The sequence below is a fragment of the Copadichromis virginalis genome, linkage group LG7, assembly GCF_057382275.1.
Source record: "Copadichromis virginalis isolate Kocher_CV1m ecotype Utaka linkage group LG7, C_Virginalis_male_GT1.1, whole genome shotgun sequence".
NCBI classification, from domain to species: domain Eukaryota; kingdom Metazoa; phylum Chordata; class Actinopteri; order Cichliformes; family Cichlidae; genus Copadichromis; species Copadichromis virginalis.
This window is the reverse complement of record NC_140624.1, coordinates 50030009-50048924: the sequence shown is the minus strand read 5'-3', so window position 1 is coordinate 50048924 and position 18916 is coordinate 50030009. Positions and strand designations below refer to the sequence as shown.

At 38.9% G+C, this 18916-nt stretch overlaps 1 protein-coding gene across 1 annotated transcript in view; it reads left to right on the top strand.

The window, feature by feature from the left end:
- The window catches only part of hcn1 (hyperpolarization activated cyclic nucleotide-gated potassium channel 1), a 64507-nt gene extending 48749 nt beyond the window's left edge, over window positions 1-15758 (top strand). The window contains exons 6-8 of the mRNA XM_085463955.1: window positions 1842-2082; window positions 5785-5949; window positions 14288-15758. Coding sequence (XP_085320081.1) covers window positions 1842-2082; window positions 5785-5949; window positions 14288-15366 — 1485 coding nt within the window. The 3' untranslated portion in view covers window positions 15367-15758. The remainder of the gene's footprint in view (window positions 1-1841; window positions 2083-5784; window positions 5950-14287) is intronic.
- The last annotated feature ends 3158 nt before the right edge of the window (window positions 15759-18916 follow it).

The window sequence follows — 18916 nt, the reverse complement described above, 5'->3', positions numbered from 1 at the left end:
GTCTAAAAATAGAAAGGTCTAGTCATATCAACTATTGTCCTGTTTGTCATTGTGGTATGACCACTGCCTTCTTCTGTTTAAAATACGGTATAGTATATTTTACCCAGAGTGAACAGCTCGGTAGGAGATTGGGTAAATTGCTGAGGTTAAATTTGGGGAGATAAAGAGCAACAATGTAGAGCTTTTCCACAGCTCATTTAACGAAAATCAATTAATGTGGCTGTAAACCTGACCATCATCAGTAAAGCCAGGACACTTTCAGACAGACTGAAACCTAAGTGGTTCTGATTGTATGGACAATCTGTGGGGTCCTGACTTAGAGGTCAATTTGGGAACTGAATTAGCTCCACTTCGCACCACTCAGGCTATGGTAAGAATGCCGAATCAGTTAAAGCATACTTATAACTGATTGTGGCAAGCCAGTTATCACAAGTCTGCAAAACAATTATGCTGCTACTGCTGCTGTAGGCTTAAACGAACTCCAGATTTTGTACGGACTTCACTTGGGTTACAAAAACAAAAGATGTATATCCTATGTAAGATGATTCCACCACTATATACATTTTTACATTTATGTCAGAATATTTCTACATCTGCAGAGCTTTTCCAAATTTCCCTGCTGGTTTTAACTTATTCATTTGGTGAACTGTAAAGATCATCCTAAGACAGGCGATCCATCAACATATTGAGCAGTTTGTTGCCACGGGCAGACTTCGCTTTAAAGAAAAAAAAATGTGTTGCATTCAAGGACACTGCAACATCCAATAATTGATTGTGAGCTCCTAAAAACAGTATTACATTGATTATCTCTGGTAGCTGACAACCTGATGTACAATGTAGACGAGCAAAGATGAACACGAAGGAAAACAAGGACAAAGTAACCTTGACAAAAATAATATTAAAAGAAGAAGAAAAAACACGTTGTGATCAACGTTTTTCTAAGGTGACTTTCAGACTGTCGTAAAACAAGAACATCTGAAGCATGTATAGGGATTCAATACAGTTGAACTAGATGAAGTTTGAAGCTAAAATATGCTAAACCAGAGTCCACACAGCCTAATAGCCAGACTGTTTTGCTGCTCTGTCTCTCCCCCCTGCTCCCTTCCTCGCCTCTGTCTCACTGCCTTTTATTCTCTGCCATATGACAAATCTTTAAATAGGCATAGCCAAACATTGTTTTCCCATGAGGAATCCTGACTGTGCATGAAAAGTGCTTACTATCGTATTCATTAGTTCTGGTGCTTGATTGAGGTCGGAGCCGTGGCTTTACCTGACACCGGCTTCTGAAGCTTAGTTAACATATTTTTTGCCCTCGTGGAGCCAGCAAGCATTTCAGAGATTGGTTATCTTTCTGTTAATGTCCTGTTGTCAGTGGAGGGGAGTTATCCCTCATGTGGGGTCAACAACACATCGCTGCAGATGCCAAGTGCCCCAGCTTTCCATCTGCACAGCAACAGAGATGTGTGGGTAAACAGACAACAAGCTCCTAATCTGCTGCTGGGTCTGAGGGGACAGGATGGGCCAGAGAGATGGCCTGCAGCCGGCACCAGAGGGCAAACTCATCAGGATATGAATTGCGTGCCAAAAAGTTTCTTCGCAGGAGAAATGGAAAGTGCTTTAGGAGCATTAGGGATAAAGCAGCAATATGCATTCCAATTCATTTATGTTTGCAGATACTGTGAAGGCGGCAGAGATGAAAGATTTGAGGTGGTGTTCTGTGTCAGGCTGCCGAACTGAAGCTCATTTTTCACTTTTGGGTTGAAATAACTGAATTATTGATGGCATGATCTCATCTGTTAAATCAACACTTTTCTCTTTTCTTTTTTTCCCCCCTCCACCAGGAAATTGTCAACTTCAACTGCCGCAAGCTTGTGGCCACCATGCCTCTGTTTGCCAATGCGGACCCCAACTTTGTGACGGGGATGCTGAGCAAGTTGAAGTTTGAAGTTTTCCAGCCCAACGATTACATTATCAGGGAAGGCACAGTGGGGAAAAAGATGTACTTTATTCAACATGGCGTTGCAAGTGTCATCACCAAGTTCAACAAGGAGATGAAGCTGACTGATGGATCCTATTTTGGAGGTAAGAAATGTAACTATAAACACTGGAAATTGAACTTCAGTTGCTTATTTTGATTTGTTTTCACATTAACATCCAAATGTTAGCTACATATTCCACTGTGCTTCTTACATCAATGCACACTGTGTTCTTAGAGTTACCATATATATGAGTTACCATATATATGAGACTAGCCTGAGGCCTTTAATGCTTTTTGAAATTAAGTTATTGTAAATGTAGATTCTCATTAACCACTGTTGGATGTTAGTCAGCTTTCGCTGTTACGTAACCTCTCATCTGGTTGCTGGAGTGGGCCAAGGCGTGGATCAGGCATCCCTTAGGACACACAGCGGTCCCTCCCTCATCCTCACACACACACACACACACACACACAGGCGCACATACATGAGCATGAACTCCTCTCACCCTATCTATATGTTCCCGCTGCATTCACTTGCCACGGTGTAAAACAAGGAGCAGTTTCCCAGTTCTGTCCTCTGCTGTGCTCTGCTTCTTCCTCTCTCTTTCTCTCGGCACGGTTCCCACTCCCCATCCAAAGCGTTCCAGATATCATTAATTTTTTAAATGTCAAATGTAATTTCATTGCACTTTGTTTACTCCGACAAAATCCGCAGGCAGACATTGTCGTATCTCTGTGAAAGCAAAGCAAAGTTTCCTATTTTAGAGGTTCTTGCATATTTTATCTCCTGAGTTCATCCCCACTATGGAAGGAGGCTGACGAGTCTAAGAATACCTTCACTTTGGTGTGTCTGTTCCATGCAGTTCACGTCTCAGAGGCGAGCCATGGAACGAAGCGAATCAAAAAAAAAAAAAAAGAAAAGAAAGAAATGCATCGACTTTTTTTTCCTCCCCTTGCTTGTTCAAAACACAGGAGTACTGACATACATCAGTTAGAAAAGATACCTGCTTCAGATATGTAGTTTCACATATGGGTGGCTTTAAACTCTGCATTAAGTAATGTGGTGATTTGCTGGAAGTGCATATGTGTCATATTCAGGCTTTGTATCCTCTGAGGCTGTAACTCAGAGACATTTTGCTCAGTGACACAGAGCAAGCAGATCATGTTTATGAAACTAAGGTGAAATGTCAGGATAACGCCTTTGGCCAACTAGGCTCTAATAAAAGGATGTTAATAGGATGGTTTTTTTTTCTACACCCTAGAGCCTAGCGTTGTGCTACAGTCAGCACAAACACCTAAGAAAATATTAATTTTCAAAAAAGAAAAAACATTAATTGAAAATTAAGAAAACAAATTAGGAAGCTGGAAACAGATTGTGATTAGCATTTTTAATTAATGATAATGCTACATAGTTGTGTGAGTAACCATTTGAGCTTTCGCCTAAAGTACAATAGAAATAAGTAGCAAATAGCAAACTGTTCAGTCAGTATTAAGATGAAGCAGTTCTTATGAAGACTGACCTCGTACGATCATCAGATTGCCCACCCACAAGTTTAGTTAGTATTTCAAAAAGATGGAGGGTTCACAGTGAACGATCAGCATCTAATATAAGCCTAATTATAAAAATGAAAATATTAATTAAGAAAATACACTAACATTTAATGAGTCATGTAATAAATTAAATTAGGGATGCACTGTAAATTGTTCACCCAATAAAAAGGGGTGAACAGCCCCACCAGAGCTGCTGCCTTCTGCCCTGTTGGTATTTTTATTTCGTATTTGTTTGGCATTAGCCTTGCGTTGGGAGCAGCTGGCTATGCCCGGCATCTCACTCTACCCCCTTTTCTCAGATGATTTACACTCCCCTTACAACCAGGCCAGATCGTGGCCAGAATGAAAAATCAGCGAGGGGGACTGAGACAGCTTCAGAGATGGAGAGAGCAAGTTACAAAACTGAGCCCAGACACAGGAAACTATTACCATAGTAATGAGTAGGACATCTTTGAGAACAGTAGGTCACAAAGCACCTCTGACAATGGTCAGTGACTCACCTGCATGCTAAAGAGATATCATAGTAATCACAGGTGAGCGTGGTGAATGAGCGTACACATTGGCGTCACACAGCTCTGTGAGGCCGAGGTACTAAAGAGACCACAGTGCAGGGACAATGACCGACAGGAGATTTAAATCCAGATTCGGCTTTAATGTCTTTACTCTACTTGTGTTTGTTTATCCCCTTGAACATGACGCAGGTTTTTCTCTCTGTGTGCATCTGCTTGCATTAGTGGATGTACCAGTGAAAGTGAATCTTTTTCCATTAAAACAGCACTAACACCTTATTCGCACGCACAGCTTGAGAGTGTTGCTCACACATCTTGCACTCTCTGTGCTCTATTTTCATGACAGCCCCTGCCAGAGCCCAGAAAGATCACACCATAACAAGTTAACATTTAACGATTTAATGAAGATGGAAGTCGTGCAGTGGACTGGACAAATGTGGGTGTGGGTTCAGCGGTGTTAAAGATTCAGGGAAAGAAAATTAAGGGAAGGATTGTTCACATTCAACTTCTGGATGAGCTCAGACACTGTATATGTCAGATTTTACAGTCATATACACTGTTAAGCACTGTAAGCTTCCTGGTGGGTACCAAAAGCATCGGGTTGACTTCCTACTTCCAAATGGAAATTTAACCAAATACCCTGTACTGTGTACTTTTGACCCACTAATAATTAGAGAAAATCTGTTCTTGTATTTCAAAGCATTAAAGACGTATGCAGTACAATCAAGCTACCTGGGAAAAAGAAATAAATAGAAGCCCCAGCACGACATTCATGCCCATGATACGAACCTGTACACTCTGACCTCAGCTGCACCTTTGAGCATTCACAGTGCCTTCTCAGATGTCCATATACCCAATTTCATAGGCACTAATGGACCTCTGTATCAACAAAGATGTGTGCTAATAACAAGCTCCCTCTCCTCTTAAGTTCAGAGGATGTGGCATCCATCTTTTCAAAAAAAGTATTTCAAATTTCACTTCATCTGATCACAGAACAGTTTTACACTTCGCCTCAGTTTTGGCCCAGGAAAGACAGCAGTGTGTCTGGATCTGTTTCTTCTCCCGAGATGAAATGAGCTCATATTTTTTCACAAAAGACTAAAAATGTAGTGCATTTGTTGTCCGTGTTAACTGTAAATAAAATATGGGTGTATAAGTACTCTTTCCACACTGATGACAAGAACACAAAACAAGAAAAATGCTATAGCTACAGTATACTACTGCTAATAATAAAATGTAATTACTATTAATAATGATGATCTGAGTAATTTTAGTGCATATGGTACTCTTGTGTTTAATTTCACACATAAAGACAAGCATGCTGTGTTATCTAATGTGAAGAAGACTGCAAAGTTAATTATGATCCAATGCTGATGAATTCTTCTGTTCTAGTCACATCTTGTCATGTCAGTAAGAAATATTTCGGTCTCGTCCTCTTAACGCGGTGCATTGAGCCCGCCCTGTTTTTTCTTAATAAAGCTTGGTACTGCATCATATTATTGCACTATTATATCTCCGCAGCATGATGAATTATCTTAGCGTAATGCAAGTGACAGCACTGCTGATGGGCTTCACATTCTATTTGCATTCACATTAGCTTCTTCTCCTGTACCTTTTGTACTCAAGGCTCATTTATATGAGAATACTGTATGTACTGTAATTACTAGGATGATTCCTTCCTGTACATTTCACTCCTGTTACAGTTTCATCATGTGTCCTCTTTGTTTTCCTTTACCTGCCCTATAGAGATCTGTCTGCTCACCAAGGGCAGACGAACGGCGAGTGTGCGTGCAGACACCTATTGTCGACTCTTCTCCCTCTCTGTTGACCATTTCAATGAGGTGCTAGAAGAGTACCCAATGATGCGACGCGCTTTTGAAACGGTCGCCATTGACCGATTGGACCGCATTGGTAAGACCTACGAGCCTCATTTCTCTCTGATTGTTTGGATCTCTTGCCTGTCATAGTGCCTTGTTGTCTTGTCTTTATCAGTATTTGTTTGCCTTCTTTCCTCATAAAAGCATTGTGTCTGCCATCTTGTGCTGCATGACCTGTATGCTCTCTATTGATTTCTTTTTTTCTCGTGTCTCTTTCTTTACCTTAAAAAAAATATTACATATTAAAGAAAATTTTGATGTTACCAGCATTAATCCTTCTAAAGAAACAAAGTAGCGTTTTGTGGTTGGATTAACTGGAAGGCAGTGCATGTCGCTGTCCGGGAGGGAGTCAGGTCGCCCCCTCGTTGGTTTGGTGTTGACCCCCCCACTGGATGTCAGCGAGTGGATCGAAGCTAACCTCACATGCATGTGTGTCTGGCCCTCTTTCCACTCATCTGCACTCCTGGGTATGAGCAGCACCCCGCCCCATGTTAGAGTTCTCAAAATCCCCATAAAAAGAAACAAAGAGCTGGGTCAGGTAACAAGAGAGCCCCCACATTCACCGGGTCCAGTCGAGGACCTTGTGTAGCTTAATTCAGTCATCACATTATTTTTACTGTCTAGTAGAGAAATGTTTCAAGAGAAATTCAATCATGACAGATGATAGTTCAATACGTGATCACAATTCAGACACAGAGTCTTGTTAAAAAAAGGGGCACATGTATGTAACGCAAACAGGGCAGTAATTGGTTGCACTGATCCTAATGTCGCACATTCTCCAACTTCGTTAAGTTCTTACGTCTGCTCTAACATTTTCTATAAGATTCCATTATGAATGACTTGAAAGTAATAACTCAGCATGCTTCATGTATAAGTTAGGCACACTGTTACATTACTTTCCACTTGTGTCACAGTGGAGCAGGAAAGATATTTAACGAATATACTGCAGATTATTTTACTATACTTTTTATACGATGTGGTATCTATGTAGTCTGATCCAACCGCTGGGCTGGGTAATCTCATTAGTTACTCTAAGAATATCTGAATTAATGTAGTGATCTTGTTATCCAATGTCTATCTAGGTAGAAGAATTTCAATTTTACTGCACTGTAAAGTCTCTAAAGCCTAGCAGGAATGTTCTTACTCCTTATATAATGCTCTAGGATTATCAAGCTAGAAACGACATGATATCTAGACAGTAATATCTCTGAAGAGTACAATTCTATTTTCTTTAAAAACACAATGCATTTAGAGCTTTTCCAGCATGTGCTAGGTTTGCCCACAGATTTAATCAGGGCACCATACACCTTTTTTCAACGCAGCCATTTTGACGTTACGCAGTAGGTAAACACAGGTGTTTCTCATCACTATAATTAAGGCTTGCACATAAATACCACAGAACCCTAATTAATGTCACTAGAAACACCTGTATTTGAATACTATGGTGTGTCTAAATGACTGCTCTGAAAAGAAGGTGGTTTATTAAGTTAATTAATCAGGTGCAGCCTATTTGTCAAAAAAAAACCTGGGCGATGTTCCCCATATGAAGACTGTTAAATGTTTTACCTTTTTGAAGCAACACTGCTTCTTTGCTTTTATTGTACCACATATGCAAAAAAAACAAAAAAAAGCCAAATCCTCTCACTCTGTATCTCTACTGGCTCTACTAATAAAGCCACCTTCTTGTCTTGTCCAATTTTTTTATGTCTGTGGATCGATTACTAAAAGAGGCCGTAATGTTGTTAGTGATTTGTTTAACGTGGAAACAGTTTCACCTAAAAACAGGGGGAAAAAGTAACTAAATAAAAATTCTTGAATTTGCAACTTCACAGTTTTCCTGTGTTGTCTCATGTTAGTTTTGCAGTAACTACATTTCTGTCAGATATTGCTGTTTTTTCCTTGTCATGTCTTTCTATCTGTGGTTTAGTTTTGCCTGAGACAGGCACATTAATAATTGCAAATTGCTTTGTAACCCAAATGTTGACTCAAAATTGGAATCCCGTAGTGTTGAAATCAAACTCCAACAAGTGATGTATCTCATCGTCATGGCACGTGCTCCTCAGAATTATGTTCATATTCAACTATAAGCTGGTGGGTGGGCAGAGGGGGTAATGTTGACTGATGACTGGATTATTCTAAAATTCCTGACAAAACACACAACACACGTGTGTCAAAAAGAAGATCGACTATCGTTTTGAAGTTTTGAGTTTAGCATTTTGTTTTTTTCCATTTGTAGTTAGTTAAACTTAGAGATCACAAGCAAGACGTAGATGTGACTGTGAACTTGAAAGCACTGCACCCCCATACTATGGATATCACAGTACCAGAAATTTAGTAGCTGGCACCAATACCAATAGAATTACGCGATTCTAGGTATTCAGTTTGATTAAGAAAAAGAGAAATTACCCAGTGTACATAAACACAAGCTGCTTTATGAAAAAAAATTAATACGACAAGAATGTTAGCTCTGTAAATAAAAGCAACAGTGGAGAACAGAACAGAGACTGAAATGTGAGGATGGTTGCTGAGCAGCCTTTGAGGTATGGTGTTAGTTAGGGGGTTGTGTGTTATCTTGAGCACTTTAGGTAATGTTATGTTTATGGATTTTACATCAGACAAGGGGCTGTATTTCTATCCAGTCAGCCCTCAACAGAAAGACTTTACATTACCCTGCTCCCTGCAATAAAGCACTAATAACCAATTGTGATTCAGTTGTATATGAGCATAATTTGCAGGAGACAAAGTTGTGTTATTTTGACTACCATATTTTTTCAAAAGTCTTACAGTCTTCTTTGATAAAATGTGTTAATTTTGCATTGCTGAGGCTTTCACGACATACTGAGTGCCCTTTGACCTCAATAAGGCCTAATTTACATTTGCCCTTTTTATAATAACTACCAATAACTAAATGTTGGAAACTCAAAGTTAACCACTCTGACTGACACCTCTCAGAGTGATATAGATTCGATCCATCCTTTCAGACTAGCCATGAAGGGGGTTTTGTCTCATACGAGGGAAGACACTTTGTCATGATCTGTGCTGGTTGTATCGTTTCTATATCTGAACTGCATTTGGTTACATGCCTGTCTTGCTCTAAAAAGGAAAGAAAAAGAAGTAACCATGCTTTGAAACCAATAACGTGTTGTACATTTGACATTATCTTTTATCTATCTAAAAATTATTTGACCAGGAGTCCGTCTTGAGACGAGCTCATCTCGTTTTCAAGAGTGTCCTGGCCGACGAGTAGGCAACAGGTAAACACTTTATTCCAATTCCAGTATTCGAACAGGAGCAAACTGACCTATTAAAGCTTGCTAAATGGATCCAGTCTCAAATTCATCCTCCAAGAACTTTTACTCAAAGTCACATTGACTGTTTAACTCCAGCATCAGTGACACATAACTCAATTCACCCACACTAAAGCTGAAAACCTTTTGATGAAACGCATCATGTCAATGTCAGTAAATAAGACAATCAAGGAAACAAAAGATATCATATTCAGCGTTACATGTCATCTTTGATTTGCAACAGATTTTTCGCAGAATAATCAACTGGATTATTAACTCAGCTCAGACATTTTTAATAAATCTTTGAATGCTTCGTTCAAAGTGTATTCACAAATGAAATCATGTCTGCCGATTAGTAAAACCTTTACTAATGCAATGGCACATACAATCTTTGTTACATGCCGAGATCCCATTTCATTATTTATTCATATATCATCGACAGAAAAGATTTGTTTCTGATTGTCTGGCTTGAAGTATGTGGGTTTTTAATAATTTTCAAAACTGACACTGATCATAAGAAAGTCAGTGTTATCTTTTGGCTTAAACTTTAAAACATGTTACTTTCTAAAATCAAAGACGTTTCTTTTTCACAGAGGGCAGCTGCGAAATAGTCCACAATGGTCCTGTTGTAAATCCATTAAGCCACTTTACAGTCTTCTTTGACCAATATTCAGGCCTGTAAATATAAGTATGTAATATAACATAGTAATGCAATCCATTTGTGTATAACCTTAAAGTTATGCATGACATTTTTAAATACATCCGGGTGGTAGCTAGTAGCAACAACCAAAATTTACAATGAGCCTTGCACTTGTACCGAAAAATAATGAATACTAATCTTGCAACTGCAGTTTCTGTCTGTATGTTGGTATTGGATTTGTTGGTCCACATTTTCTGCAGGAATTCTGCATTCCCCTGCCTCTGGCTTGGCAAATGATTAAAATAACTGGAGAAAGATTTATATCCTAGCGTAAAAAATTAGCTTAACTAGTGACAATGCTAACAACAGCTGCCACTTCTTGCCACCACTTGGGCTCCGCCCACAAAACATGTCATCAACTTTTGTAAACACTTGAAATGTCTATCCGGTCTTTAAGTGATGACGTGTGAACCCTGTTTCCGGGTCCAGACTACTCTGCGTTTATTAAGGCTGTTGTGTTTTTAACATGTTTTGATGCTTTGTATCTTGTTCTCTTTAATCTGAACAAGCCCCTAAAAAAGGCAGTGATCACTGCCGGCCTCTTGGTTTTTATTATCACTGTTCATTTTAAAGCTCGCTTTTTAAAACCTGCCCATGCAGCAGTAAATTAATCACTAACCTTGTATTGTGGGTCAGTTATCTCAGTTGTTCTCCATTCTCCAGCTTCATTGTGCTAATATGTTTATATTATGCTAACCACAGCTGTGCAGCTAGCCATCACATAGCACATCATTATATACCAGCTAGCCCAACTTCAGTAACCCCACAAACATCAGTAATATTTAGTTTCATGTCTTCATTTATTTCGGAAGTGATAGCAGAGCTGTACATTTGAATTTTTCAGAAATCCCTCAGTCAAAACATAGTATATTATGTTTACGTGGAAACTAGCGAGCTAACTTCCCGCTAACTTCTAACTCCATTAAATGTCATAAATTCTGTTTTCATGGATGTCTGGATGTTAAACTTAATTGTTACACCTGGTAGAGCAGCCACACTGATCATTTTATTTCAGATAAAAGAATTTAGACAGTTTTTAACTCTCAGTGATGCCACGGTGTTCCTTTGACTTTGGGACCTAAAGCGGAGTTTGGACCTGGAAACGGCTAATGACGTCAGGCTAAAAGACCGGGTATAAGACAATAAATTTTATACTAGTTTTCAGTCGCTGTAAAAGGCCAAATCCCACTAACATAAAATTCATAGAATGTTAGCTGTAGACCCTTTCTTAGCTTTTGTCATTTGATATTTGAGCTGCTGCTGACCACCAAAGTCTGCTAGAATATATAGTTTGTAGTATGCACATTTTATTATTTAACATTTTATAGGCAAAATTTGGTTTCTTATAGATATAACAAAACAAATTATAATTAGTAAAGAGAAAAAAAAGTGAACTGGTACAGCAAAATCTGTATTTTTTCTTATTTCAATTGTGACATATAATAAACTCCATATTTCCAAAACTAAAATAAAGGCTTTTCTAGCATATGTAAGTCATTTTTGTAACTGTTAGCTGAAGCTAACTGTTTAGCTGTTCATTGAGGACTATCTCATGTGTGCCCTCTTGGTTTCAGTGTAATGGCATTACAGGAAGTACATCAAGTGAATGAGTTCCCTGTAGATTGACTCAACACAGTAATTTTTTCACACATAGATATCTATCTGTAAAAACATGAATGCATCTGGAGTTATCTTTCAAAGATATGCATTTTTTAATACAGTCTTCATTGTCTATTATATATGATGTCTGTAAACATTATATTGTGTTCTGTGTTTTGTTTTTTATTGGTTGATGTTTGTTGGCTATCAAGCTGTTTTATGTTTAGTGTATTGAATGTAAATAGTGGGAATTGGGGACTTATCTGATATTTTTACTATTATTTATTTTAATTTTGTCAAAGCTGAGTGGTTTTTACTTTTACTTTTTATTTTTTTTTAAAGCATATTGTTTCCAAAGCCTTTCTATTCAAGTTTAGAAATGGGCTACTGTTCTAGTAGTAATATGCCCAAAGTGCCTTGCTGAAACAGAAAGGGAGAAATGGATTCCTACCAAGTTGTATTTATTAGCCCGGAAAGTATTAGTGGAAAATATACACAATATGTCAGGTTTTGCCGAGCTTATACAATATGTCTGCCTCTCAATCCTCTCAATGTATTTGTTTTTTGGGGTAAGTTTAATTCTGTGATCAAAGCGAGACAGTAATTCTGTAAATGTGCAACATGAAGTAAATAAAGTTATTTAGGTACAAATAAAGAGTGTAAATAATATATAAGCTGAACGAACTATTGATGCAATGTAGATTCAGCCTGGTCTGGGCAGCTGAACCAAGTTAGCTCACAACAAATGTTTATTGTTAAAATTTTCATCATTCTGCATACCTACAAATTGTATTATTCAATAGGATCAACTGTAAAGCAAATATATGAATGTATGGGAATTTCACGTGCTGTAGCCATGATGCACCATGGAAAATAACAGCTCCCCACGTAATGAACGGAAATCATTTGTTTCTAACAAAATAACCTAAATGTTGCTGCATATGTGTAGCTCAAAATGCTATATTGGCATTTTTTGAAACTGTCTGTATGACAGATATAATTAAATGAAAGTAAGTGCTTTTAGCTTGTATAGTATCAATATGCAGTAAACATACTGTACAGTAAACTAAGTTTGCCTGACTTTAACTCTATTTAACTGTGCACAAAACACTGATAATGAGATACTTTTCTTTTCAGAGGTATACAGAAGAATCCCTGTTTCCCTGAAACCCAGTTATTGCCCCTGTCTCTAACTTGTTGGTGTGTTCAGATGTTTCTGTCAGAGTGACAAGCACACCAAACAATGAACATGTGTTGTCCTTCCAATCTACAGAGTTTAATCCTGTCACCTTTAAATATGCAATGAAAACAGACGTGTAAGTTAACGATAGTCTTATAATTAGTGTGTGGTGCTTGTTTTAGCTACCCGACCCTGTAGAGATTGCTGCAGTCGAGGAGAAAAACATCAAACTGAGGGCTTTATCCTGAGAAAAATGCATTAAAATATTACAGCAATCTATTTTCAGCTGCTACAGCAGCAAAAGTCCTGTCTTATAGTTGAATGCATGACTTACCAGCAGCCTTGAGAGGTGAAAGCCATCCAGCATATGCTGCCAAATGGTGAACTCAGTGGAAAAATCTTCTGCCAGTCAAGGACAGGGCTGAATGATTGATTGACTGTGGCTAAAGCCCTGAGCACACTAAAAGTCCACTTTGTCTTCTTTACCGGCAATGCGTTGCTGCTTGTCAATACGCGATCAGTAGTAATGACAGGAAACACTTCCCATGAAGACGTTTGGACACTATCACTCAAAGTAAATATGTTTATTAGGTCTTTAGATTTGGCAATTCCTTCTAAGACAGGCTCGTTTGAAGATGTCTTTATATGCCCATTTACAACAGCTTCTTCTTTTTACTCAAACTCCCAAAGCCACAAAAGTGGCTGGTGTTTAAAAAGCCATCTGCCAAGCCTTTTATTATTACGGTTCAAGACCTGTGACATGCTAGGAAAGACTTTCATGTGGGCTCAAAATGCCCTTTATAGTGCATATGAGTGGAGTACTTTTTAAAAGCAGTTTGTTTACAGTATTAAAGGAATACTGTGTTTTGTTTAAATATGCAGACAAACTGCTTTGCACTAGTCAATATAAAATATAACTTGAAGAGAATCCCATTCATTGTGTGGTTAGATGATTAATATTAAGTTAGATTTTATACATTATGTATATGATACATAATGTATAAAATAAGATATATTCTCTTCTTATTTGACTTTGTTTCCACACTATAGATGTTACGCAGAATGCCCTTGTGATGTGTTATGGCTTTGATGTCAATGTGACCATGTAGCTAGACCGTGGCTTTAAATTAAGCCTTAGACCCTTTTCTTCTAAAATATCTAAAATCAGTCATGTCATGTGTGGGTACAACTCATCAGTATTCTTCTGTGTTTCACTGCCACTTCACAGTCTGTGCTATCAAGTCACACTTTCAGTAATCTTTGTCTCCTTACGTGTCCTTCACCCCTTCAAACTGTATATTTCCCACAGTCATTTCCATTTAATGTCTTTCAAAGGTTTATTCACTGTAACAGCCTTTAGTGAATGTGTAAAGATGCAGTTTGTGTGGTTAAAAGTAGCCCATTTATGAATGAATGTGGAATGAATACAGTGAAATGCCTCTGTTAAAGAATTGGCCTTGATCAAAGGAAGAAGCTAATGTGTGATTAAAACCCACAAGCTGCGTCTTTACTGACCCGTATCCTGTTTATTCCTGTGGTGCAGTATAGTTTATCCAAAGTTTACCGTGGCTGTGTGTATTCACGTGTCCTGACTGCACCCCAACAGGGAAGAAGAACTCGTTGCTGCTGCAGAAGTTCCAGAAGGATCTGAACGCCGGGGTTTTCAACACACAGGAGAACGAGCTGCTGAAGCAGATTATCCGTCAGGACAGGGAGATGGTAATGATGGTGGACCGCAAGCAGTCGGTAACCGGGATGAACTCAACACCAATGTCAGGAAATTCCATTATTAACTCACCAGCCCAGCCGCCCTTCTCCACTGCTTTTGGCACCACTCAGCTGCAGCAGTCCTCTGTACCCCTGACCTACAGCGCTTCAGCTATTGCTAATGCCTCCGCTGCCCGCATGATGCCAGCCGCTGCCGTTGCTGCTGCTGCAGCACAGGGGCTTTACCAAACTCAAAGTGGCACCCTAAATTTGTCACAGACCCCACTACAGCAAGGCACAATCATGTCTCCCTGCTCCTTCACAGCTGCCATGTGTAGCCCGCCTGTGCAGACCCCTTTGGCTAACCGGAGCTTCCAGTATGGCTCCCCCACAGCCTCCCAGCTGTCCCTTATCCAGCAACCCATTCCCCAGCCATCTCTGTCTACGCAACAGCTTGCTCAGCAGCCTGCTGCGCCAACTGCAGCCACATCCTCTGCAGCGCAGCAACAGCAGCAGCAGGCGTCACCTCAGCAGCAGCAGGTCCCTTCACCTCAGCGGGGGGACATCCACAAGAGCACGCAGGCTCTACAATCAGGCAGCTTGAGTCGAGACATCCGACACTTATCAGCCTCCCAACCATCACTACCACATGACACATCTCTGGGGCCCAGAGTGCATCCCACCTCAGGAGACTCCCTGGCCTCCATCGTGCCACCCACAGCAGCGGTGATCCAGGGAATGAATCTACAGAGTGGCATCCGCACCACTGTGCCCCAGCGGGTCAATTTATTCCGCCAGATGTCGTCAGGAGCCTTGCCTCCCGTGCGCTCAGCTGCAGCAGCGGCAGCTGCAGCAGCAGTGGCAGCAGCGTCCTCATCCTCAACCCAGCACAGGGATTCTCCCGGATCTAGAAGAGATTCAGTGCTCAGCAGTACAGAAACTGAGCAAGACAAAATGCGTTTTGCATCAAATTTATGATCCCATTTTACCCTCCCTCTCTTTTTTTAAACAGAAATATGTTTCAAATCATTTTTAATGGAGCTAGAACAAAAGAGGTCAAAATGAGGAACTTTGGCATTGTTTTCTTTCTCTCCAATTTTCTTCTAAAGTAACCTCATAGAAATGCTGTATATATAACCCATGTATTATATTTTAGACAATTTTGTCTCCCTAAACTTAAGAATGTATATTATACAGATACACGCCCTTTCTTTGATCATATCTATATATACATATATAGATATGTATATATAGATGTGAAAGCGTGTGTGCACGTGTGTGCACGGGGATGTGTGTGTTTGTGTGCATGGGACCATGTCAAAAAAAACACCAACAACATTGGCAATGGCAATTTCAATCTGTAGTATAAACATGAGTCTTCCTTTCTGAGAAATGTAAAAAATTATATATCTATATCTATAGATATATATAGATATATATATATATATATAAATTAAGTTTTTTTATTTTTCATTGAATTTTTTTGTTTGTTTTTGCTCTTGATTTTTTTTTAAAAACTTGTTTGCATTGTGGACTCTCACAATGACTTTTTCATTTTCTACTAAAAGAAGAGCAAACTTATCTTCTCCTATTAAGCAGCTTTAGCACCACTGTGGAAGAATAAATGCAAATAATGCCGACCAATAATCTTAACAAGCACACAATCGGTCTCAAACCATTTTCCTGGAAACTCACCTAAGAACAAAATAACAATACTGTAACTATTCCGTTGCTGTCTGCGATGAAAAATACAGTCTGATAAACCACTACATCCCCACAGAGGCGCACACACACACAAACCATGGCAGTGTTATGGGTCCAAAGGGAATAGATATTAGAAATGCTGCTTTCTTTGTTTATTTTGGAGGAAAATGAAGTGTGTGCACAGATATGGATGGATGTTATTGTTTTCTATTTCTGATTTCTGATGGCTGAGATGTTACTTAATGTTGCTTAAAACTTCTGTGTATATTTATAGTATTTATAAACTAAAGATTATCACCATTATGCAATAGACTGTGACATAAAAATTAACTATATGTGTCCTGTAAATAGTTTTGTAGATCTAGTATTTACAGATACTGTGTGGTGCATTCTCTATCATAACAATGTCTTACTTCTATCAGGAACCTGGATATCATTTATGAGAGATAAACAAACCTTAATGCAATAGCTAGCACTACTTGATTGAAGGACATTTATAAATCTTATCTTCTCTCTTTCTGTCTCTCTGTATACTACCCTTAGTCCTAGCGTAGTTTCTGATTTAACATCGAGTGGACATACAGTATACAGTATTTACCTACAATACACAACTTCGTTTCAGTGTCATCCTATTAAAAGCAAATGCTTCTTTTCTATAACGTAACTCCAAAGTACTGCCAGGGATTATTTACCACACAGCTGGTATGAACATGTATGGCTTAGGTGTGAAAATTAGACTTTCTTTTTCCTTTTTTACCCATTATATTTCCTTTTCTTTTATATATAAACCACAATTTAGATTTTGAGCTAACCAGCTCCTGGTGTACATTTGTACTGTACTGCTGTCATATCAGTTGAAGCACAACATTTCTAGTACCTATGTTTTAGTTTCAAGACATCAAGTATTCAGTCACTCAGTTGTGCAGGAGGACATTTACACTGAAAGCTGTTTATAAACCGCTGTTAGTGACAGAAAAAACGAAATGCTGGTTTGCATTAAGGTTTCTGTCTCATGTAAATCCATTATGTGGGCTTAGCTACTCTAAACTGACCAGGACTTTGAGGCATGGACGCAAGGTCGAGCAAGCAATATTTTAATATCTGTCAAAGGGAATATTTTGAATATTTAAATCTACACGAAATCTCAGGACGACCAGTCGTTTTCCTGCTTATAGAAGACGGCCGTGCTTATGCGGTCTTCTTGATCAAACGTCTCGGCCATGCAGAATTTCTACTCAGAGTCAGAGTCACCATGGCACCCGTGTCCCATCAGGTTAAAGTGACTAAGCCCTCACAGCAACCATGTTAAAAGATGGCTCTTCACTACAGGTTGTGCCGATAGTGTACCAATACAGTCAACCCCATCACGAAAGCATGCGCTGTCACAAATACTTAAAAAGATACTATCTCAAAAATGTTGACGTTAAATGTAATGTTAGATTATGTTTTTGTTCATTGTCTGTCTGCCTAGATGTTATCTGTGTGTGAACAGAAGCATTGACTTTTCACATGGACATTCTAAAGTATTTGTGCCTAAACTATAGCCATGTTCCATCCTTTGTTATGAGTGTGAGCTTGGTGCATATTGGGGTGGGTGGGACGGGGTGGGGTGTGGTCCGGGGCACTTCTGCACACTACTACGCAATCATCCTTACTATACTCTATGTGTTCTATGTCTCAGTGTTTTTAGACGAGAAAGGAGTAAGCAATGAAGATGGCCAAATGTCTCCGTTTATCCAATTGGTATCTTTACTTCCGGTACGAACTTTTAGAGGCAGGTGTTTCTAACATTCTAAGTCAAGCTATATAGATATTCAGTGAGGTTTATGTACAGTTTTAAAAAAAAATAAATAGAGAAGAAGTGCAATCTTTAGACTTGCAGTGACACCAGTGAGACATTGTACAAATTTGAGCACCTTTATACCTTTCTTTGTAGCTAACCACTGACGTTTGGGTTGAATATCGACGCGTGGAAGGAAACTGGCCAAAGCAAAACATTTTAAGTCATTGTCTTTGTTTTGAATTGCACTTTCTGACTTACTAATAACAACATGTAGATTCTTTCAGCTAGGTTAGATGTCGCAGTGAGGGAGCAATATCTCCGGGTATTTGGGTGGAGATGTTCTATTTACAACGAAGAGCGCTTAATCGTGAATACGCCATAGTGTATAGGAACTAGTTCACAGTCGAGATGGACAGCGGCACTGTTGGTTTGTGCTGTTTTTGATACTTGCCTTTGGAGGGAGAGCTTCCCAACTATGTGCTTTTTTTTCACTATACCAATCGCAACTAACATACTGGAATGGGCATTAATGGTGATGTATAACACAAACTAATGAGCTTACATATTAGCAGTATAGAGACTCTCAACAAACCAGCACATATATTTGTATATTTTTGTTTCTTGTTTTGTTGGTTTGGAGAAGAAAAAAAACAAGAGATGCAAAAAGAACTGACAATGCCCAGAGAGGACGAGCCAAATCTTTGATTTGGTTTTGACGACCACAGGTTTCATATGTTTACTGATGATATGCGTAGTGGAAGGAGGGGCGGGAGCGACGGTGAGCTGCTCGGTCCTCTTAAACCCCACTCACATGATCACTGTTCAGCTCATTCATGTAATCCAAGGCTTAGAGTAAAAAGAACTGTCAGTTGGTTACTTAATACGGACGAAAGAAAGATAAATGTAAACTTTCTTACAAGAATATGCAGACAAACAGTGTTTGTCAAAAAATCTTTTTGATTTTTTTTTTTTGTTTATTTTGTTTGTAAATAATAAACCTTGAAAATATAGAAAATAAACAACATATTGTCATTTAAACTG